Source organism: Peromyscus californicus, unplaced genomic scaffold (assembly GCF_007827085.1).
Source record: "Peromyscus californicus insignis strain IS unplaced genomic scaffold, ASM782708v3 Scaffold_10__1_contigs__length_136768540, whole genome shotgun sequence".
Lineage (NCBI taxonomy): Eukaryota > Metazoa > Chordata > Mammalia > Rodentia > Cricetidae > Peromyscus > Peromyscus californicus.
In genome coordinates, this window is record NW_026294391.1 from 133,714,717 (window position 1) to 133,737,310 (window position 22,594).

At 45.8% G+C, this 22,594-nt stretch overlaps 2 protein-coding genes across 6 annotated transcripts; one reads left to right on the forward strand and one right to left on the reverse strand.

Moving 5' to 3' along the window:
• Positions 1–6,268: 6,268 nt before the first annotated feature.
• LOC128112306 (X-linked lymphocyte-regulated protein 5C-like) lies at positions 6,269–21,980 on the reverse strand. 5 transcript variants are annotated; one of them, XR_008218941.1, is made up of 9 exons: positions 21,371–21,978; positions 20,727–20,796; positions 19,800–19,834; positions 18,585–18,702; positions 17,767–17,866; positions 16,399–16,497; positions 13,843–13,947; positions 10,197–10,373; positions 6,269–6,593 (listed from the first exon to the last, which is right to left on the reverse strand). XR_008218941.1 is itself a non-coding variant. In XM_052741369.1 (8 exons), the coding sequence occupies exons 1-8, from the start codon at positions 21,687–21,689 to the stop codon at positions 10,347–10,349; spliced, it is 873 nt and encodes a 290-aa protein (XP_052597329.1). In that variant the 5' UTR covers positions 21,690–21,978; the 3' UTR covers positions 6,269–10,346. The 5 variants fall into 5 exon arrangements, 4 of the variants coding, with proteins under 4 accessions (XP_052597329.1, XP_052597317.1, XP_052597345.1 ...); XM_052741369.1 differs by having other exon boundaries at positions 6,269–10,373; XM_052741357.1 differs by lacking the exons at positions 6,269–6,593; positions 10,197–10,373 and adding an exon at positions 13,335–13,749 and having other exon boundaries at positions 21,371–21,974.
• Positions 10,536–11,105, forward strand: LOC128112439 (histone H2A-Bbd type 2/3-like). Its single transcript, XM_052741452.1, has one exon. It carries the CDS (start codon positions 10,544–10,546, stop codon positions 10,910–10,912), a length of 369 nt encoding a protein of 122 aa, XP_052597412.1. The 5' UTR covers positions 10,536–10,543; the 3' UTR covers positions 10,913–11,105.
• Positions 21,981–22,594: the final 614 nt, after the last annotated feature.

Consider the following 22,594-nt stretch of genomic DNA (forward strand, 5'->3'; position numbering starts at 1 on the left):
ACTTTGAAAACATATACAGGAGGCTAAATAAAGCTTGTTCCTATAATTAATTACATTAGTACTGAGCATGACTACAAGTATAGTTCTGAACACATTAAAGAATTTGATTATTTATAATATGACTATTAACTTACTTGCCTTAATTATCTTTAACAGTTTATAATAATTTAGTGGCTTTTATAAGATTAGGATTTTATAGCTTTATCCCTTTAAGGTTGAGCCTTAAAAATATCAAGTTCTGAATTGAAGCTCTTTTAGTATGAAAATAAAACTTATAATAATAGATACAGTTCATAGGGAGACTGGTAAATTTACTGGTCCTTTTATAGTTTGCCATTATAGGATATTGCAGGTTTTTGTATGGCTTACTTTATCCAAATAGCTAAAACTTAAAGTGAGCAAAGGCAAGGAAGCTAGACAACTATTATTGTGAACCTGAGTAGACCTTAGAAACGTATAAATCTTAGTTACCAAATATACCTTATTTATCAAACAAATATTATTTATCAAATATATCTTATTTATCAAACGTTATTACTTATCTAGATTTTCTAGAAGCTTGGTGTTGAACAATTAGCAAAGACACAGTAGTTATACATACATCTTAATTAGCTTTTGTTAACCTGAGTAGAACTTTCTCCCTGTAATATTTCATCATCATATACAGTATATTCTAAACCAGAATTGAATCATATATATATATATATATGTATATATATATATATATATATTATGCTGTAGTAAATAGAACCTTAAATATTTATCATCATACAAAAATCCATAGTAATCCAAATATATTTGAGACTTGTTGTTGCTTCCTTAGTCTAAAAAGAGATAAACTAAGGGCTCAATAGGACTGAGAAGTTTTATAGTTGTTGCTTTATGCCACGTGGTCATCTTAAGATGGTGAGGTCACATGGCATGTACCCTTTAATCTTAGTAAAGATGGCTGCCAGTCATGTAGCTACTTATATCTTGAAGGTCGTCAGGTAAGATGGAGGAGAGCTACATGGTTGCTATTTAAAACATCTGCTTTCCTAAACAAGAGTTGAATATATATAGATATTCAATATCTATATTCTAGATAAGAGTTGAATCACATATATAGAATGTTGTAGAAAGTAAAAATTCCTATGTATAGGTTTTAATGATAAGCCTTTTGCTATAAGTTTTAGGCCAAATTTTGTTACAGATTTACAGATTCTTTAACCACACCCAATGAACTTACAAATCAATCCTGAGATAAAGACTGTTTAAACAACAGTCTTAAAAGATTTCTTGAGAGTAGAGCACAGAGAAATCATAGAGATAAAATATTTAAGAGTGGAAAGTTATAAAACCTTAGAGATAAGAGACTTTGGGATCATTTGCTTGTGCCATGGCAGAAGTTGTTACAATCTGTGAGAATTTGGAACTAGAGTGTGCCATCTTTGGCTATCCAGATATACTGAAGCCAAGCCATTTCCAGTAAGACAGCAAGGCTTGAAGAAAACCTTTGAGTCTGAGAAAGGACTTGAGTCCAAGGAAAAAAAGAGGAAGCGTCAAACAAACAAACAAACAAAACAAAAACAAAAAACAAAAAACAAAAACCTCCATAGGGAGGGTTTGGCAGCTAAGAGACAGGAGCAGTGGTAGCCATAGGGGACAAGGAGGAACAAGCAGGAACTCCACCTGAAGGAGGGTTCCCATATGGCAGAAAGCCATGAGGGCATAGAGAAGCTGTGGGACTTCGCAGGCAGCTTCTTGGGGGAAGCAAGGAAACTTGCAATGTACAGACCCCAGAGGGCCCTAGGAGAGATAGAACAAGTAGCTCTGAGGAGAAAGGGGCAAGGAAAGGGTCGCAGATCCTGGAGCATTCAGGAGCTCCTAGGGGGAGGTGAGGAAGTTCCAGGAAGGAGCTGAGGAGCCATGAGGGAGCAGAGGGAGTGAGGTTCACAAGCAGGAAGTACATCAAGATATGCTTGCCCCTGACTGGATGTAGCTGGAGGTACATCAGGATGTATGCTTGTCCCTGATTGGACTTGATGGGAAATGCAATGAATTATGGGTTTTCCTTCTTAAGCTGCTGCAAACGGTGATTTAGGGTCATTTCCTGGGAACCTGGGTATGGACCTGGCCTGAGTCCATCCACCTGGTCAGTATTTAATTAAAGCTTGCTTCAAATTTGGCTTTTAACTGTGGTAGTGGTCTTATTCTTGATCAGTGAGAATATCACTCCACACAACAGACCTCACACAAGAGAATTATTGGGGAGGGGGGGTGGGACATGAAAGGCCACCTCTGATTAATGAGAGAGAGAGAGAGGGGGGGGGGGGGGGAGGGAGGAGAGAGGAGAGAGGAGAGAGAGAGAGGAGAGAGAGGAGAGAGAGGGGAGAGGTGAGAGGAGAGAGAGAGAAGGAGAGAGAGAGAGGAGAGAGAGGGGAGAGGAGAGAGGAGAGAGAGAGAGGAGAGAGAGGAGAGAGGAGAGAAGAGAGAGGAGAGAGAGAGAGAGAGAGAGAGAGAGAGGAGAGAGAGAGAGCAGGTCATGATAGCTTGGGCTTTTATGGGGGTGGGGTATGGAGCATGCACATAGGGAAAATACATGGCACTGGTGATGTGTAAATGTGTCGCATTGGCCTTTAGTGATGGTGACAATTGAAGGTGTGGTGGGGGATGAGGGAGCACCTGGTTCAGGAATGTGGGTGGTTCTAACAAAAGTTATGGAAATTTTGGGAGTTGGACTGAATGCATTTTGCATTATGATATAGTTAAAGCCCATGGAGGCCAGGGAGTAGAATGTGGTGGTTTGACTGAAAATGGTCACCATAAGTGCACATGTTTAAAGGCTTGGTCCCCAGTTAGTGGAATTGTTTGGGAAAGATTACGAGGTATGTGCTTGTTGCAGGAGATGTGTCACCAGGGGTATGCTTTGAGGTTTCCAAAGCCCATGCCAGCCAGCCAGGTTCAGTCTCTCTGTCTCTCTAAATCTCTGTCTCTCTGTCTCTGTCTCTCTCTCTCTGGCTGCTGCCTGCAGAAAAGTATATAAAGCTCTCAGTTACTGTTCCAGCACCATGCCTGTCTGCTTCCCACCATGATGATAATGGACTAACCCTCTGAAACTGTAAGGTAAGCAGCTCCCTCCCCCACCCCAATTGAATGAAACTCTTTTATAAGAGTTTCTTTGGTCATTGCCTTGGTCATGGTGTCTCTTCACAGCACTGTAACAGTGACTAAGACAGGGCACATTTTCATCTAAACCACCACAACACCTCTGCCACAAATTATGAGGGTCTACCTGTATGCATTTATTTCTACGATCTTCTATTCAATTACATTGATTTGTGTATCTGTTTAGGAGCCAGTACCATGCTATTTTGGTAACTATGACATTATCTTGCAATTTAAAATCAGGTATTCGTTTTTTTTTCTTAGGATTGCTTTGACTATTCAGCATATTTGTGCATCAATGCAAATTTTAGGCTTACTTTTTCTTCTACTTCTATAAAGAATGTTATGAGAATTTTGATGGGTATTTCACTGAATCTGTTAATTTTCTGTTGCTGTGATAAAACATGACCAAGGCAATTAATAGAAGAAAGAGTTTATTTGGACTTATAGCTCCAGTGGGTTAGAATACATAATGTTAGGAACAGAATGGCAGCAGATGGCATGCATGACATCAGGAGCAAGTAGCTGAACACTCGGGTCCTGCTAGGTGTTATAGCATTCCAATCAATGGATACTTCATCTTGGGAGATCTGTGTGATGGGCTGCCAGGCATCAGATCATTGACTAAATGGCTTGTCTGTACACTTTTTGTTTGCTTCTGAGACATGGTTTCTCTGTGTGGTCCTGGCTGTCCTGGAACTCACTCTGTAGACCAGGCTGGCCTCAAACTCAGAGATTTGCCTGCCTCTGCCTCCCGAGTGCTGGGATTAAAAGGTGTGTTCCACCACCACCCGGCAGCTGTCTGAGTGATATTTAGCTTCTTCCAGGATCTCCTGTTTTTATTCAAAATATCATTTTTGGTATGGATTCTATATAAAGGTGGCCTTGGGATCAGAGGCCTTCACCTTCACCTTTGCCAGCCTGCCTGTGTGTTTGTTGGTAGACCTCCATCCCTATCACCATGTGGCCCATGGACCAACCACATGTGTAGTTCCCATATATAATGGCATGTGCCTGCATGAATGGATGCCTGCCATTGGCTGCCTGCTTAGCAGCCTTTGCTCTTTAAGTGACTAAAGTATATTTGCCTGTGGCTCCTCTCAACCTCTTCAAACTCCCAGTGTCCCATCACCCTCCTGATTTCCCAGCATTGGGGCCTGGGTCTCACAACATGCCTGAGGAAAGCAACAGGAGGCTCAGAAGCACTGCTTTGAGTATCAAATTCTTCTAGGCTTACCCTTTACCTGGCTGACATTGGAAACATTTGCTTACTTTCTTTTCTCTCTCTCCCCCTGATGGGATTAAGTTCAGAAATGTGAGATACTCATCTCTGCTATGAGAATCTCTCAGGTAATTCTTTTACCTTGTGGAATTTCTCCTAAGATGCCCTAAAAGATACAAATTAAGGGAAAATTAGCCTCAAGTATTTGCTTGTAAGTTTCAGAGAAGCAGCTTACTTGAATGAATGGCATCAGTTTTGTTGTTCTTGTTAATGATGACGTTTTTCTGTTTGTTTTAAAAAAAATCACCCTTCAGGTAATGCTAGTGCTAAGTTACCAGTCTCCACTCTTATACAGTCCAGACTCAGCTACCTAGGGAATGGTGTCACCCACAGTGGGGAAGTATGCTGACCTCAGCTAATATAATCTAGAAAACCACCCACACATGGAGGAATGCCCAGAGGCACATCTCCCAGATAATTCTAACTTCTGTAAAATTGACAACAGCAATCACAGTTTCCTTCTCTCACATCATACCACTTCTACCTTCATTGTGAGTTTGTGTGTGTGTGAGTGTGTGTGTGTGTGTGTGTGTGTGTGTGTGTGTGTGTGAGAGAGAGAGAGAGAGAGAGAGAGAGAGAGAGAGAGAGAGAGAGAGAGAGAGAGAGAGAGAGAGGAGAGAGAGAGAGAGAGAGAGCATAAACATACACCTTCTAATCTCTTTATGGGGGAAAACATGTAAGGCCTTTGCTATTATGTAGAGGATTGCATTCCTCATCCTCCCCATCAGTTATCATCAGTGGGCTCTGTGACTCTTCCTTCTGCAGTACTACTTCCAGCTGTCTTACACTGCCACTGGTACCACCCTACATTAGACAATCATCATTCCTTGCCAGTGCTACTACACTTTTATCAGAGGTCACTCTTCTCTAATCCATCTTTTAAGGGTCTGCAATGTTGACATTCTAAAATATATGCCTTCTGTCTCTCCCAAATGGGCCAGCACCTTCCCCTTCTCAATGTTCAAATATCCAGACATCCACCCCATTTCTCCAGCTTTGTGAAAGTTTTCTTTGCTACATTTTCCTTTCCTCCCATTCTCCAAGTTCACAGGTTTCTCTGAAGGGCCTGACCAGGTGTCCATACTTTCTTATGCTTATCCCCTACTGGACACCTCCACTCTCACTTTCTTTTCCTAATGAAATACTTTTTAAAAGGCAACAGTGGTGCACCCCTTTAATTCCAGCACTTGGGAGGCAGAGCCAGGTGGGTCTCTGTGAATTTGAGACCAGCCAGGTCTACAGAGAAAGATCCAGGACAGGCATCAAAACCTACACAGAGAAAACTTGTTTTGAAAAAAAAACAAAATAATAATAATAATAATAATAATAATATTCTTTTGACAACTTGGTAGATATCAAGCTCTCTTTTCACTTAAGAAGACTGGGAAGTCTTCCTGTTCTTTTCAAGGTGGAGGTCACTCAAGTGACCAATCAGCAGATGAGAGAATAAGTAAAATGACCAAAATGTTGCCAGCTGTTTTTTACTCTTTTGTAGGGACCACCACCCTGCTCCCAAATAAATCACACACAGAGGCTTTTTCTTAATTGTAAATGTCAAGCCCTAACTTGACATGTTTCTAGCCAGCTTTTCTTAATTTAAAATTATCCTGACTCTCTTTTGCCTCTGAGCTTCTCCTCTTCTATTCCTGTATATTTCACAGATTCACAGAGTTAAACAAATGCATCATGAACAAGAGTAACACACCTTAAAATAATATTCTGTAACATTTCCTCCCTTTTGTCTAAACAAGAAAGGCTTTAACTTTAACATTGTAAAACTATACACAACAAAAACAGTTATCAAGTAAGAATTTACAAGATTCAGTCAATTTGCAAAACTCTAGTTATTTAGCCTTTAATAATATTGCCTAACAACAGAAACATTTAGCTGCCTGGACAGTCACGCACAGTTCTTCTGCAATGTTGGGGCATCCATCTTCAGCCTACAGGCCTAGAGTATCTGGAAGGCTTTTCAGTGAAGCGGGAAATTTGAGGGACTGTCCTGCCTTGTTTTGGCAAAGTTCATCAGTCGCTTTTCTCTGTGTCCTGCAGAATATCTGACAGACTCTTCTGTGAAACAGGAATTTTGGAGGACTGTTCTGCCTCATTTTGGCAAACTTCAGCGGTCACCGTGTGTCCTGCATGTCCAGTGCTGTGGGATGTCCTGTATGTTGTGAATATATGTTGCTATGATTGATTGATAAACAAAACAATGATTGGCCAGTAGCCAGGCAGGAAGTATAGGATAGGCGGGACAAACAGACAAGAGAGGCTGGGAGGTGGAAGCTGGGGGAGACGCCAGCCTGCCGTCCAGGGAGCATCATGTAAAGGCACGGAACACGTGGCGACATATAGATGAACAGAGATGGGCTGAGTTAAGTGTGAGAGCTAGTCAGTGGTAGGCCTGAGCTAATGGCCCAGCAGTTTAATTAATATAAGTTTCTGAGTGATTATTTTATAAGTGGTTGCAGGGCCCATGGTGCTGGGCAGGACTGGAGAAAACTCCAGCTACAGTCCAGTCTGCACAGCACACTGTCAGCAGTCAAAGGCAAGAGCAGATTATTTGCCCAGTGGCTAACCTTGCCAGAGTGAAAGCAAACTCCATAAGGAGTGTCTTTGATGCCCATCATCTCTGAAGGAAATTGGTGCTGCCAGGAGCAGATGTGTCTCATTGTCATGAAACACCTTAAGTTAACAAAACATTTTAAATGCCATATTCCATAGGTCTTTGAAGTGTTTGAAGACCACTTCTTCTAAAATATACCTATTTAACCTTGAAAACATAACTAATGTGACTACAAGTTTGATCATTATAGATTAACCACCAACCTCATTTCTTATTCATACACTGCATTTTAAATGAGCTGCATAAATAAGCACAATACCCCAACTTTTCTTTGTTTCTTACTCCATAGCTGGTTGTGTGGCTGGGTGACTGGCCCCTGGATCCTCCTCCTTCTCTGGTGACTTCCTCTTTTCTTCTAGATCTCTCATTCTAGTTATTCTGTCTGCCTGCCAGCCCTGCCTATCCTTTCTCCTGCCTCGCCATTGGCCGTTCAGCTCTTTATTAGACCATCAAGTGTTTTAGACAGGCACAGTAACAGCTTCACAGAGTTAAACAAATGAAACACAAACATGAGGTAGCTGTGGCTTGTTCTGCTTCTCTGATCTTCCAGCATTCACCACAATAACTGGCCTTAGGTTTGAGTTAATTAATAAGACCTTGTAAGATTCCTGCTACATCTGGCGCCCAACGTTCGTGGTACAAATTCACAAAAAAGCCGCTTGCCTGTGGCCTTGTGGGCCCCAGCTCAGGCCCGAGCTACCCTCGGCTGGTTGTGGTGGCACACTGGTTGGATTTATTGAAGGAGCCAGAGGCAGGAGGATCCCGAGTTTGAGGCCAGCCTGGGAGGCTTGCTAAGGAGAAGCTGTGGCCTGGCCCAAACCAAAAACAGTGGAGGCAGGACCACCGAGGTGGTGGCTTCTGCTCTGAGCTACAAGCTGCTTCTCATCATGTTGGTGACTGCGGTGATGCTGCTACCTGGGACGAAGGGTTTACTGCTGCTTGTTCCGAGAAGAATTGCCAGGACCATCGTGTTACAAGAAAGCATCGGCAAAGGTCAGTTTGGAAACGTTTGGCGAGACAAATGGTGGGGAGAAATTGCTGTGAAGATTTTCTCTTCTAGGGAAGAACATTCATGGTTCCGAGAGACAGATATTTATCAGACTGTGATTGCTCCAAACCACAGAGGAGGCACGAAAAATAAAAATAAAAAATAAAAATCTACAGGAACCATGACCACGCTTAACAGCAACTTTGAATTCTTCAAAAAGATGACAGGAGCCCACAATGACGATTCCACATGGACTATGATAAAGGCATTAAGCTGATTAACACCACCAAAAGATTGACTTTGGACTACAAACTGCTCAGAACATTTTCAAGATGGCTAGCTGAGATGATCCAGATTCATAGACAACTCGAGCAAGGACTTGAGACAAGCCCTGCACTTTCCCATTATGCAGAGATTGGACAAATGATACAACTAACTTTATCAGGACTTGACAATTAGCCCCAAAATTTTCTCTTTAGGATTCCCTAAAGATGTCTTCACCCCCAGAAAGCAGGAAGTAATTTCAAGAACACAACACCCACATTCCCAAGAAGTGGGGTGGGTGTTTTTTGGTTGTTTAGTAAGTTAGGGATATTGTCATTGTTTATGACGGTTGGTTACAAGTTGTTAATTGTTATTGGCCAGGAAGAAAGCTGAACAAGGAGATTAGATCCAGAGTTTTCGTTTAAAAAAGAAAAAGAAAAAGAAAAAAGAGAATATAGATATGAGGTAGATTATTGAATCTACTCTGAGAAAAAAGATAAAGAAATCATAGGATAAATGGGTAGATCATTGAATCTACTCTAAAAAGAAAAAGGGGAAGATATGTAAATGACAAAAGGTAGACTATTGAATCTATTATGAAAAGAAAAAAGAGAATATGGATATGATAAGATAAAAAGGTCAATTATTAAATCTACTTTTAAAAAGGAACTACTTGTTTTAAATAGGATAAGTAGTGAATTTTTTGTCTGAGTTTATCAAATGCAAATGGACTGGACGTTGTTATATATTAATGGAGTTATTCGTCTGAATCTTTCAAATGTTAATGGACTAGACATCGTTAATGTAATTCTTGACTGTATATATTGTATATACTTATTGGATATAGTTTTTTTCTTGCATTAGTTATAAGCTTTTTTAAATTTTAGACAGAAAAAGGGGGGGGGAATGTGGTGGTATTGTGTTCTCCAAAATATTGTGTGACCCTAATAAGCTTATCTGGGGTCAGAGAACAGGACAGCCACTAGATACAGAGGCTAGAAAATGGTGGCACTCACACCTTTAATCCTAGCCTTCTGGAGGCATGGATCTCTGTGAGTTCAAGGCCACACTGGAAATAGCCAGGCATGGTGACTCGCGCCTTTAATCCCAGGAAGTGATGGCAGAAAGCAGAAAGATATATAAGGTGTGGAGACCAGAAACTAGAAGCATTTGGCTGGTTAAGCTTTAGGCTTTTGAGCAGCAGTTCGGCTGAGATTCATTTGGATGAGGACTCAGAGCCTTCCAGTCTGAGGAAACGGGATCAGCTGAGGAACTGGCAAGGTGAGGTGGCTGTGGCTTGTTCTGCTTCTCTGATCTTCCAGCATTCACCCCAATACCTGGCCCTGGGTTGGTTTTATTAACAAGACTCTTTAAGATTCATGCTACACAAACAAGAGTAACACAGCTTAAAATAATATTCTCCAAAGACTTGTTAGCATACAGTGGACTATTATTCGGGTGTGGAAAGGAATGGAGGAGCACTGGTTCAAGCCGCTACATAGGCGAGGTGAGACACAAGGAACTGTGTACTGTGGGTGAAACATCATGAATCCAGGATGCTAAGTGAAACGGACAGACACAGGTACACTCAAGAGGACGGTTTGCCGAATGATTCCACCTACAAGAGCTGTCCAACTCGGAGATGAGCTGACGTGGCAGAAAGCAGAGTAGCGGCTAAGGGGCCCCAGGGACCAGGAAAGCCTGCAGCTCTGGATTTGCTCGGGATGCTTGGAGCTCTGAGTTTAAGTCTCCGGAAGGAAAAAGGGAAAACCCCTCAGGTTTACAGTGGTGACTGGGATCCTGGGTGGGGCGTGGGGTGGGTGGTGGGTGGTGGTGGGGAAGGTAGGGACAAAGAGCTCACGCTTAATGGGTAGACACGGTGAAAGTACCTTAGAAGCCGAGGGTTGTGAAGGGCTTGGTTCTCAATGGCACCACTGAGTTGCTCCCCCTCACGTCTTTGTCTTTCCTAGAAGGCTCCTTGAGCAGCCCAAGGTGTCCAGGTGGCGACAGCGCCCCTAGCGAGGGCGGGCTGGGAGCCATCACACACCACACGTCATCAGTGGGAGCTGGAGTGGGAGCACAGAAGAGAGGATTTCGACCGTGAGGGGTCGCTAGGATACGCAGCCAGACGCAGAGGGGCCCTTGGGATCAGCCTGGAGGCCCAGAGCCCAGCAGGCCAGCAGAGAGCCGCCAGGTGGAGCAGAACCAGCCTGTGAGGTCGCACTCCGAGGCCAGCATGCCCAGGACCAGACAGGGCAGCCGTCGAGGGTCGTCGTCGTCTCGCCGCTCCCGCACCTCCAGAGCCGAGCTGACCTTCTCTGTGAGCCTGGTGGAACACCGTCTTCGGGAGGGCGGCCATGCCCGGCGGCTGAGCGAAACGGTGCCCATCTTGCTGACTGCCATCCTGGAGTTCCTGACCCGCAGGCTGCTGGAGCTGGCAGGCAATGAGGCCCAACGCCGAGGCGCACAGAGGCTCATCACCCCGGAGCTGCTGGACGTGACTGTCTACAATAACACGCTGCTCAGCGAACTGTTCCAATTCGCCACCATCTCCCAGGTGGCCCCGGCTGGTCGCCCCCGTCGTGGGCGTCGACGTCAACGCTAGCTACTACCTGCTGCTGCTGGTGCTGCTGCTGGCTGGCTCTGGGTTGCTGACCTGCCCATCCGCCCCAATCTACCCACCGAGCATCAGTTCATCCCGCCCAAACTTTGCCACAGACAGCCCTGCGAGGCTGGTCAGCCTCGTCCCTTCCTTCTCCCTGTTGTGCTCTTATTAAAGCTTTAGTTCGAGAACCCCATAGGTTTGCTTCCCTGGCTTTTCCTTTGGCACGGGGTGGGGGTGGGGGTGGGGGCAGAGGGTGAGGTGGGCCTAGTTGGAGGAACACAGCGGGTGGGAGTGGTGCTGGGGTGCAGGTGACCTACAGGCTGGTTTCCCTAGTTTTTCCTTTGGGCATGAGGTGGGAGCGAGTGGAAGGTAGGGGAAGAAGGTCAGGGTGGCCTAGTGCGGCAACACAGTGGTGTTTGGGGTGCAGGTGTGGAAGGCAGGCGGGCAGGGATGGTGGAGGAACAGCCGCTTTGGAGGGAGACAAGGGGGACCTGGATGGGGGTACCCCCCATGCACCTCTTGGCCCTGAACCAGCCTGGGCCAGCCTGGCCAGCTGCATCAGAAAGATGGCCTTCTCATGGGAGACCACAGAGCAGAGACGACCCATGTGCAAAGGCACGCCTTTTGGCTGAGGACACAGATGTAGAACAGCGAGTGGCATGTGGGGCCTAGGGTCATGGAGGATTATGACTCATTATTAACCTTTATTAATCAGCAAGATCTGCCAGGAGGTTTGCCTGGCACTGGATGTGAGTAAGATATAACCTGCGTGCCAGTGCCTGGAATGCTCCAACATCTATGGCTTTGCCTGCCCTGGGACTGAGGTTTTGTACATGAGGCCATATCCCTAAAGCTAATCTCTACCCTACAGACTGTTATTTGCAGAATGGTCTGACACTTTGCTTGCCCTGCCTTCAATTTTTGGCTATCCAAGCCCCCTGCCCTCAGCATATTTGTTTGGCAACTGGTTTCATCCCACAGGCTATCATCTGCATATAGGGCTGATGGCCGGACAGAATCTGAAACATCGTTCCTGTGACCTGTGACTGGAGTTGGAAACCTCTCTGTATGCTCTGGGCAAGAATGCCACAGCTACCTTCCACTTCTTGCTTCAAACAGCTGCAGTTGCCAATTCATTTGCAATGTTTGGCCACCCCTCCCAAATTCAGCTGAGGCCATAACTTGGAGCAGCTCAGGCCTGTACCCATCAGTCTAAGCACTGACACCATCCCTTCTATCTGCCCAGTTCCCTGCAAACTCACCATACTCTGTCTTGCCCTCCCCTGCCACAATGGAAACTAACAACTTCCTAGGACCATTCAAGTAGAGGAGACATAGAAAAGCACAAAGAGACAACGTAAGTGGACAACTCATGAAGGCAAAAAAATTACATAAACGCATACATATTTGAAGACTCCCCCAGCTTATAAAGAGAATGAAATTCTGCCATTTGTAAGCAAATGGATGCAACTGTAGGATACTGAGAGGGAACAAAAGCCAGACGTAGAAACACAAGTACAATATATTATCTTTCATACGTGGAGAAAAAAGTAATAATTTAAAGGACCTGAAAATAGAAGAGAAGACTATTGGAAACAGGTGATTTTGGAAGATGGAATATTTGGAAGGAAGTAAAGGGTTGAAGCCTGGTGGCTTGGTATATATACAGTATGCAGATAAATACATAGGTGGTAATGAAATCGTGAAGAACATTCAAATGTAAAACTAAGGATAATTTCAAATATATAAATCAATTTTAAAAATTTACAAAAAAAAAGAGAAGAATGGTTAATAGAGACAGATGAAATAGGAATTTGGGGAAATATGGCGATCAGTCTTGGGAGATGGGTTTTCTTTTTAATAGTAAGCTACACAAAGAATATGAATAAAGGACATATTACAGTTAGACAACTTCAAATGGATTCAAAAAAAGGTTTTCAAGACTTTATAAAACAGCACAGGAAAAAAATAGTAACTTTAATTTTTAGAGTTAGATGCCTACGTGTACAATTCCACATCCAAGCTGAGTAATTAATATGAATAATAGAAGCACTATAAAAATTGCTCCTGGAAACACCCATCTAAAATTCTGAAACTGTAAATGCTTATGCAGATATTCATCGATGATAAAATGTTTGTGACCAAAGATGAGGGCAGGTGTCTTCTAACCAGGGTTGAATACAGCCTAGAAACGAGTCTTTGGGAAATGCCACAGCCCCACTGCAAGCTCACACCCAACACGTTAAGATCTGGCTCTGCTGCTGCGGGAATGCTGTCAACAGTTTAGCACATCTGGGCAGGAAAACATGAGTTGTGCTCAGTTAAGTCTGAGTGAACATGTCGGGTTGGTTTTCCTGTAAAGGCCCATTTGCAATGGAATTGGCTCTGTGACCTCCTGAATAAATGAAAGCATGCACAGAAAAATGGATCCCACCGTTATTTATTTCTTCCTGAAATAAGAAAGGTAACATTCACTTTGGGCAAGTGACAGAGAACCAAAGAAGCCAATCGTAAAATCAAATGACATTTTCTTGCAAAATGTAACTGCCACTGCTGGGGAGAATGTATCTCCCTTGCTGTCAGGGGCTGGAGGATCCACACTTAACTGTTGCTACTCACAGAACTGTTGGGGGTTCACTTAATGGTTAACAGAGTCTCAGTCATATTTCTAACAAGCGAAGTAAAGAGAAAGGAGCTGCACTGACTGCTACTAACGTCCTCTTAGCATGGCTAATGCTCCCTGTGCGTCCTCTACGTGAGCGTCAGATGGTTTCTTCAGAGTGGTCAAGGACCAGGGATTGAAGGTATGTTTCAACAACAGACACATCTTGCTCTTGCTGTTTGAAAATGGAGAATTAGGGAATTGTTATTGCATCTCTGCCCGTAGGAAGCCATCTCGAGGCTCACGGCATTACAGACACACGACTTACAGTTTCCATGATAACTCTGTCCTGCGCCTTGGAGATTTCTTTCTTCACTTCACTTTCTTCACCACCAATAAAAGCTTTGAGATGTTCACTCAAGTCCTTGGCTTTCTGAAAAAAAACAAACAAGCAAACAAACAAAACTCTGCTTGAGCACAAAGCCCTGGCTTGGCTTGACACCTCACCTCATTTAATTTCAAAAGAACCGACTCTGCATATCCAAAGGACGCTTGCTATGAATTCAAAGAACGAACAGTGGCTACTTCACACACATCTAAATAGCCACTCCAAAGAAAGCTCCAGTGCCACATTTTAAGGTGGTGCCATTGTGGGACAACAACAGCTAAGACACTTATCTCCGAAAATGGGTGGAGGATCAGTTAAAAGGTCCCACGGAGCAGACATGGAAAACGAGGCACAGGCCCACGTTGGAGACCCCCAAGGTTTCCCAGAGGAGGGAGCCATTCACTATGTCCATGGAATGTGATTTTTCAGAGGAAGACACAGTGTACGATCCCATGACCCTTCAATCTAAGAAACGCTCAAGCGGGGACTCAAACCCCTCTGATCTCTCAAAGCACACTGCAGTGGTGGACACAGAGGAGAAAGAACTGTGTCACCCTCTGTCCAGAAATTGCAAAATGCCTGTTCAGTCTCTGCCCTATTCCCAGGGCCCAGAGCACCTTGGGAACAGATGACATGCACACTAGCTGAAAACAGGTATGGAAGGGGAGCTTGCTGGGCTCGCGGCTGAAAAGGACACAAATGGTGACTTCAAGCAGTAAAAACGTAAGATTTCCTTAGAGAAGACAAGGCACAGGGAGCTTTCTGGGCAAAGAGCAGAAGCAAAGCATGGACACGGAATAGGAGCCACTTCAGGGGAAGCTGGTGCACTGGGAGGAGGGAAGACAAGATGGACAGAGGGAAGCAGGCAGCCAGTGAAGCTGTCAAGAGGCTGTGGGGGGGGGGGGGGGACGGAGGGGGAGGGAGAGGGGGCGTGTTGTGCAGAGGACACAGGAAGCAGAGAGAATTAAGAAGGAAGGCCTCTGGGAAATCTGGAAGGCCATGTTTCAGGACAATAGTCCCTCAGAGCCAGAGCCAAGGACTAGGAAAGGAGGGAAGCCTGAGTGGAGAGGCAGAGGGAGATCAAGAGAGTGAGGGAGTCAGAAGAGCACAGGGCAGAAGGGCAGGGACCACCTGGGAAGCCAGAGAGGCCCAGTCACAAGGCTCCCTCTGTGGTGCTGCTCACATTGAGCACTCACAGTTAGAATCAAGCCTTTCTGGTCAGTTCTTCCAACCAGTTCCCAAGCAGTATTCAGCTGCATTAGAGCTGCATGTTCCCTTTCCTTAAGCTCTTCCTAAAGGACTGGATGTATGTAGATGGCCCCCAAGGTCTTGAAAATTCATTTTTACTTTTCTGTGTGCATGGGTGTGTGCCGGAGGGTGTCCCTGTATGTGTGCTTGAGTGTGGAGACCAGAGGTCATAAAAAACACTCAAAGTGATTTCCTTCACATGTACATGTTTGCACGCATACACATGTGTGTGCTCCCATGTGCCGGCGCCTTCCTGAACCGCTCACCACATGACTTTTTGAAGCAGGGTCTCTCACTAAACACGGGGTTTCCAATTTGGCTGTACTGGTGGTCCCACAAGCCCCAGGGGTCCTTGTGTCTCTCTCTACCCTCACCACTCTGGGGTTACAGGCACCTGTTGCCATGCCTGGAGGACACATGGCTGCTGGGGATATTCACTAGGGTACTAAATGGGGTACTCATGCTTGCTCAGCAAAGACAGGCCTAGCTTCTCGATAGCATCTTGAAAACATTTAATTTACTGTGGCACACTGAGCACGTTAGTTAAGGCATCTGAATCAGATATGAGGAGAGATTATTTCATAGTGTATTTAAATGAGAGCATCCAAAAGAATTCCCATTGAAGGGCTGCTTCAACTCCTGGATATATAGAGGTCACTTAGGAACTAGAGCTTCGGCAAGGGTACGATTGCCAGCTCGCAGCTCTCAGTTCAAAGAGGGTTAATCCTCTGCCAGCTTTGTCATTCCCCACATCTCTTGGGGAGCTCTTGAAATACACGGCCACCAATACTCAAGAACAATGCTGATGTCGGAAGACTACAAAACACTCAACATGAAAGAAAATAAAATCTACCCTTGCCCATTGCTTGTTTTACCGACCTGTCCAATCCAAACGAGTCAAAGAAAACCAGAAGGATCCCCAGACTTGCCAATTTCCATCGAAATGTCACGAGAGGTCACTAATAGCTCATCACCGCGATGCAGTATGCTCCTTTCTAAGCAAATTTCCAGTCACCAGCTCCCGTGCTAGAACACTGTCCCCAACACTGTCATCAGTTTCCCAGGTTAAACAAACCTTAGCATTTCTCCTATGTGTGGGGAAAATAATCCAAAGAGAATGTGATCCCGGTTTTCAAAACTAATTACTTCTCCCACAAACTGAGAAAGGGCCAACCTGTCTTCTGCTTTTACAGACACCTGGTGTGACATAAATGGGTGTGTTCTGTTAACAAGTGCAATCCACCAGACCTTCAAAAATGTGTCACATAAATCTTTAGCGTTTTCAATCCTGGTTTCATGATCCTCTATAGCTTTCTGTAAAATCTTCATCTGCTGCTGAGCTATAAGCTGAAATAGAGGAAATCAATGACAAAATGTCAGTAAAGCTCAACATCCAACCCTGCTGCTTACAGGAACTGCTTCCCGTGATGTTTTGTGTTCTGACATTCATGAACAAGTTTGAAGACATGCCCTTCACTGCCAAAAGCAACATAACACGGTCTGACCAGTCACAGAGTGAGATAGTCTGTCAAGCCTGTGCAAAAATTCTATGAAATAATTATTCATTTTGAAATTAACACAAGACCCACCTAATCTGTGGATTCTCACCTCACCAAAATTAAGTACAAAGCATTCCTTTGTTTTCATAAAGTATTTATTTTAATACAACGAGGACACAGAATAGCTTCCAAGGAAACCCTTCTTTTCAAAAAAAAAAAAAAAAATTTTTTTTTTTTTGACCAAAGCCTTCCTCATCAATCAGTCATTCCCCAGCTTGTGACATTCCATCAACTACATTATCAACCAAATAAGAAGGGCAGGGAAGACGAACAGCAAACATGCATCAGCTCCCACGGTCAAACGTTCCATAGCAACATGCCACAAAATGAAACCACTCAATACACAAAGTCTAGAAAGGTAGGGATTCTTCACAGGTCGGCTTTTACTCCTAGGAAACTGAGGCAGGGAGGTTAATTATTTTCCTGAGCTTTCACAATGAGCAAGTGTCAGGACTATGGTTGCATCCCAAGCAATGGGGTCCAGAGAACATGCTCCTCACCACCAGACTGGAATCTGTCTCCATCTCCCTCAGATTCCAGGTTCTGCTTCCCCACCTTTGGAAGTCAGCGCCTTTGGGAGTACAGTTCTATCCTCCATCAGGATGAAAGATTCCTCAAAGACCGCACTACTCGGTGTCCATACTGACTGTTCTCACTCTGCCTCCCTGATCACTGTGTCAGAAGGCTACCTGGGACCCCCCCCCAAGCCCCACCCCATCCCGCACTACTTGGCATCCGCACTGTGTGGATCACAAAGGCTCCCCTCCCTCTGAGCATACAAGCCCATACCTTCTCCTGCACTCTCCAGGCAGTGCCTGCTCAGCCTCCCCCAGCCCCCCATGCTGGCTCCTAACCCATGACCACATCACCCCTCCACAGAAAAAGAAGCAAGCCAGAGAGGATGGCCAGTCTCTCCAGGCCACATCCACCCCCCTCCTTGTCTCCGTAGGCTCATGTCCTGTCCTGTCCCTTTCCCTCTCGACTTGATGCACTGAAGCCCTGACACTTTGGAAACAGACACAGTGGATCTAGTCCAAGCTAAGAGAGAGACACTCACAGTAAGGTGTTCTTCTTGCTCCCTTGCTCTCCCTACCTCGTCCAGCCACTTGTGATAGAGAGACTCAAACATCTGGGAGTGCATGGAGTGAAGCTCCTGCCTGTAAAACACAGTAACAATTACTGAGCATTGTCACACTGCGTGTGGGTAAGGCAATGGCGCACACACTCATCATTTTGAAACAAGAGCTAGGAGCAAAAGAGAAAGGGGACATGAATGAAATTGGCTCTTGAGAGGCAGCAATGTGACTCTCGTCCCAGAAGAATGTTGTCCTAATTTGCTGCCAGTGACGCGCCGCCATTTCACCTGTCTTCCCTCTCGAACACCTAGGATGCTGTGATGCATACATTTCCCAAGATTGCATTTCTGGCTTAAAATTAGACTCATCTTCCCTTTCCCTTATGGAGTAACCTAGAGATTCTGAGAGCCCAAGTCTGTGTTGTGAAGGCAACATACCCTTCATCCTCTGGGACTTTAGATACACGAAGAGGGCACAGAACCTCCGCCCCCGACATGGGCACAACGTAGACCATAGAAGACTGGCCTTCCTTACAGGAAGTTATCTGTATTGTTATCTGACAGGGGGGAAACCGGTCTCTTGCCAGTCTTGAAGCTAATACATCTCAGCTGCGTAAAAGTGGGGGAGGGGGGGGGTCCCCGCCAGCTATGAATAGGACTAGCTCATAGAGAAAATGCAGTGCTATGTAGGTCCCATTAGCGATTCCACTCTGTGCAGGACCACAATGGCAGGCAGGAGTGACTTTGGAAGGAAGAGTAAAAGCTGTACAGGTCTCGTTGACAGAGGGTCACAACTTTACCTTGACTTCTGTTGGGTTTTGAAAACACTCTGGAGGCTTTCATTCAGGCTGCTCAAAGAGGCATTTATATCCTTTTCAAACTGCTTCCTCTTTGCCAGAAGGTACCGAGTAACGTCACCTAGTCGAGAAAGGAAATGGTATCACTTTAAATCAAATACCCAGAGGAAGAGGCGCACTTTCATCCCTGACACATCACCTACACGGTAATAGGAGTATCTACAGATCTGGTGTCCATTTTGCTCTTCGTTGTATTTTTATTTTTTAATTTTAGACCGGGTCTTGTGTAGCCCAGGCTGGTCTCAAACTTGAGAGGTAAGTGAGGACGACTTCCAGTTCCTGATTCTCCTGCCTCCACTTCCTAAGTGCTAGGAATACAGGTGTGGGGGCATCGAGCTTTGACGAGTGACCGCCACTGACAAACCATTTTCTGGACACCTCAAAAACCCAAGCAGTTCATCTGTACCAGAAAGAGCGATGCTGTCAGACATCCTTGCTTGTATGAATTGACTCTATACACTGGCTAAGAACTGACGGTGTCTCTCCAGTAATGCTGTTTTAGGGCCACCTACACCAGTGAATAAAAGCTGTCTCGGCCTGAGGGGCGTGTGGTACACTGACTTGGTTACCGTGGATGACAGAAAACAAGCTAGTGTGGCATGCATGATGTTTGCATGCTATCACACTTTTCTTCCCTGTCCACAGTGTGGCTGCCTTCAGCATTCCCTGGCAGGCTCATAAACGTGTACGGCCTAAAGGCTGTTTTCCATGCCCTCCTTTGGCAGGGCTTCCTGGAGGAGAGCAACTTCGGAAAGCCAGAAAAAAAATGACTTAATTCAGAAGGTGAAAAACAGCTGTTGAAATGCGACATGCCACTCGTGCAGTAAAGATAAAAAGCAGAGACTTATCTGCTTGCCCATCATCCCTAGTAACACTCTTCAGCAATGCAGGAAGCAGGAAACTCTCCCCACGGCCTCAGTGACAGCTACAACACCCCCCTGCTCAGAGAGGCCAGCTAAAAGTTAAACTAAAGGTGCCCCCTGAAGGATAAATGGCAATTTACTGTCTCCCCCACCCCACCCCACCCCACCCCCAAAAATCCTCTGGGCGACAGAAGTGTAACAGAGTCCTGTTGGCGGGTGACCACGTTCTCACCACATATTAAGTTGTAGGGTCAGAAAGAGGGCTCTGGGACTAGCAACATCTGCTCAAACACACCTTTGACATCCGGTATCCTCTTCTGAACAGGCTCCCTATGGAAAATGCACACAAGAATCCTTAATTGAGGACAAACATCCCAAGTTTGCTTCGAAGGAAAGGTGAGGCGCTTGGTTTTGGAGAGACTAGCGCTTATGTGAGGCAAAGTTGGATTTTCCTGTTTGGGGCCATTACTTTTATTCCTTTATTCGCGTTTTCACAGTGAACCAATGAGTTCACTGCAGAATACATACGGGCACATGGGTAAGGGTTACTTACTGGAGCATGGGTGACTCAAAGTCAGCTGTATCCCCAGGACCCCAACCTCTGGCTGGGTGTTGGATGACACATGAAAACTGCATCCCTGGCGTTCGCTCCCTGCCCAACTGCAGGCAGCTCCACGGAAGTGTCCCCTCTCCTCAAGCGGTGACTCCCGTGTTATGTTGTGGCAGTGTAGGGGATTTTATACTAAAGGTTTACTGGAACCCATCCACGGTACAGCTGCAAGGCGCCTCATAAAGGTGTACTCACCCATCTGTCGTGCACTCCAGCCATATTCCCTCTCATCCTTCCTCAGTACCCTCCTGCTAGTCCTCCTCTATCACCCAGCCAGTGTCTCTTCAACTTTCATGCCATGTGACCATATTCAACCTCCAGAGTCGGCCTCTACTCCTCAAACCTTCCCCTCTATTGGGCATTGCCTGCCTCTTCCCAGCCTCTCTTCTGAATTCGGATTATATTATTTTATGGACCTATTTATAATTTAGGATCATCAAATGAGAGAAAACAGGTGACTGTGGTCTCTTTGGTGCTGGCTTATTTCACTTAACACCAAACTCTCCGTTTGGATCCATTTTCCAGCAAAGGGCAGAAATTTCTTTGTATGCCTGCATAAAACCACACTGAAACTACCTCCTGGGACAGGCCAAAGTTCCTTTAAGACATCACCTGGCCTCTTGCACGTCTGGTCCTGAGGAACAGCTGCCCATCTCACTGGTATCAACTGCTGGATTGTTTGCTGCATTGAGAAGAAAGGAAAAAAAAAAAAAACCTTTGCGAATGAAGTGTGCTGTTCTCATCATCCTACATGGGAAACAGCTTCACTCTAGGGTTGGTTGAGCCCATGGCCAACAACAGTTTTAAAGTAGTCTTCCAGGAACTCATGCCCCCCACCCCAACACACACACACACACACACACACACACACACACACACACACACACACACACACACAGGTGAAATTCAGCTCGGCCGGAGTCTGGGGACAGCAGGTACATGTATTTGTACAAGCTTTTCAAGGAAATTCACTGTGACCCATGGGCTTTGTCAGAGGCACATTGGTCAGGACAATGGCTCTCCTCTGTGAGCCTTGTACCTCTGCCACGGGGTGAGAACGTCAGGTGGGGACAGAAACCCAGAATATGCTTTGAGAATCAGCTCTCAGCACCCGAATCTCCCATCTCCACCCCACCCACGCAATCCCATGCAATGACCTGGTTAGTACCAGGCCACTCCTGTGCTCCACCTGCCAAGGAGTAGTATAATGTCCCCTCCGTTAGGCCCAGCCCTATATGCCCCTTATCAGTTGTTACCGGGGGTGATTGCATCTGGGTTCTGGAAGTCATCTGATGGGAGATTCTGATCAACCCTTGGGCGCTTGGCACGTCTCTCCATGTCTTTCTGTTCCTTGCTTGACATGGCTGGGGCCTTGCTGGGCTGGGCAGGACTCCTGAAATGCTGGTGTGCACAGACAGTAAAGACACCAAGAAGCAATTTCATGACGGCAATGGAAACAGGTACCGGGACTCCACAGGCTGTGGCCATGTGTCCTGGCACTTGCTGTGCTGGAGCAAAGAGGAGGCAGGAGGATGACACCGATATCCCACCACATCCAATCACTTTCTGTTCCATTTTTCTGGTTGAATGCAGAGCTCTCCACAAGCCTGTAGCCCTCAATCTCAGCCCTTTCTGCTGATTTCTTGTCACCCACCAAGACAATCCTATTCCGAGACCCACCCCTCAGAAACCTCTTTCTCTTTTGAGGAAAGTAACACCTAGCTACTGTCTGCCCCCACAAGCAAGCATGCTTACTGATTGGCTGGAACAGCACCTATACGTGAGAAAGGCCCAGCAAGTGGGCCCAGCTGGTATACATATATGAGGGGTGTGTGTGTGTGTGTGTGTGTGTGTGTGTGTGTGTGTGTGTGTTTGTGTATGCGCACGCAAGCGCATACGTGCACGGGGGTGGGGTGGGGTGTGTGGGGTGGGGAGGGGGGTGCCTGACATGCGTGGTAGGCGATACAGGCTAAGGCTGAGCACCCAGCAGGTGAATATGCATCTTCCTGTCCCTGTGTGAGGCCCCTCAGCAAGTTTACATACTTGAGGCTGGCCCAGCAGGCACACTTGCCTGTGGTGGGCCAAGTATCCATCCTTGGTTGAGGCTGCCCTGGCACAGATGAATGGATGGCCTGGGAGTATCATGCAAACTCAAGAGGTGGGGCTAGGAGGTGCTCTTGCAACAGATGGGTCCAACAGTCACATATGCCTGGCTCGGGCCCAGCAGTTGCCACCCATGAAAGGGCCCAGCGGACATCGAAAATGGTGACGCATTGTCCAGCGTTGACCAAAGAGTACACAAGGGGCAATGGGGACCCTCCATGTTCTCGCCCATCCCTCACTCTGTTTCCCACATACCTTCTAGTACCTGCAGTACCCGGGATTCTGTCTAGTCCCTTGCAGAAGGGAGGTTTGCAGAAATCACCTCAACCAGGCCCCCGACACCCTGTGATTCTGTGCCACCACCAAGCACTGTGTGG

What these genes read in the sequence shown, in the direction of transcription:
- LOC128112439 (XM_052741452.1), top strand. Translation starts at nt 10,544, where the DNA reads ATGCCCAGGACCAGACAGGGCAGCCGTCGAGGGTCGTCGTCGTCTCGC.
- LOC128112306 (XM_052741348.1), bottom strand. Translation starts at nt 21,689, where the DNA reads ATGGAACAGAAAGTGATTGGATGTGGTGGGATATCGGTGTCATCCTCC. An exon ending in CCCAGATGCAATCACCCCCG is followed by an intron (nt 20,797 to 21,370) that starts GTAACAACTGAT and finishes TTCTCAATGCAG; the next exon opens with CAAACAATCCAGCAGTTGAT. An exon ending in AAAACCCAACAGAAGTCAAG is followed by an intron (nt 17,867 to 18,584) that starts GTAAAGTTGTGA and finishes TGTGTTTTACAG; the next exon opens with GCAGGAGCTTCACTCCATGC.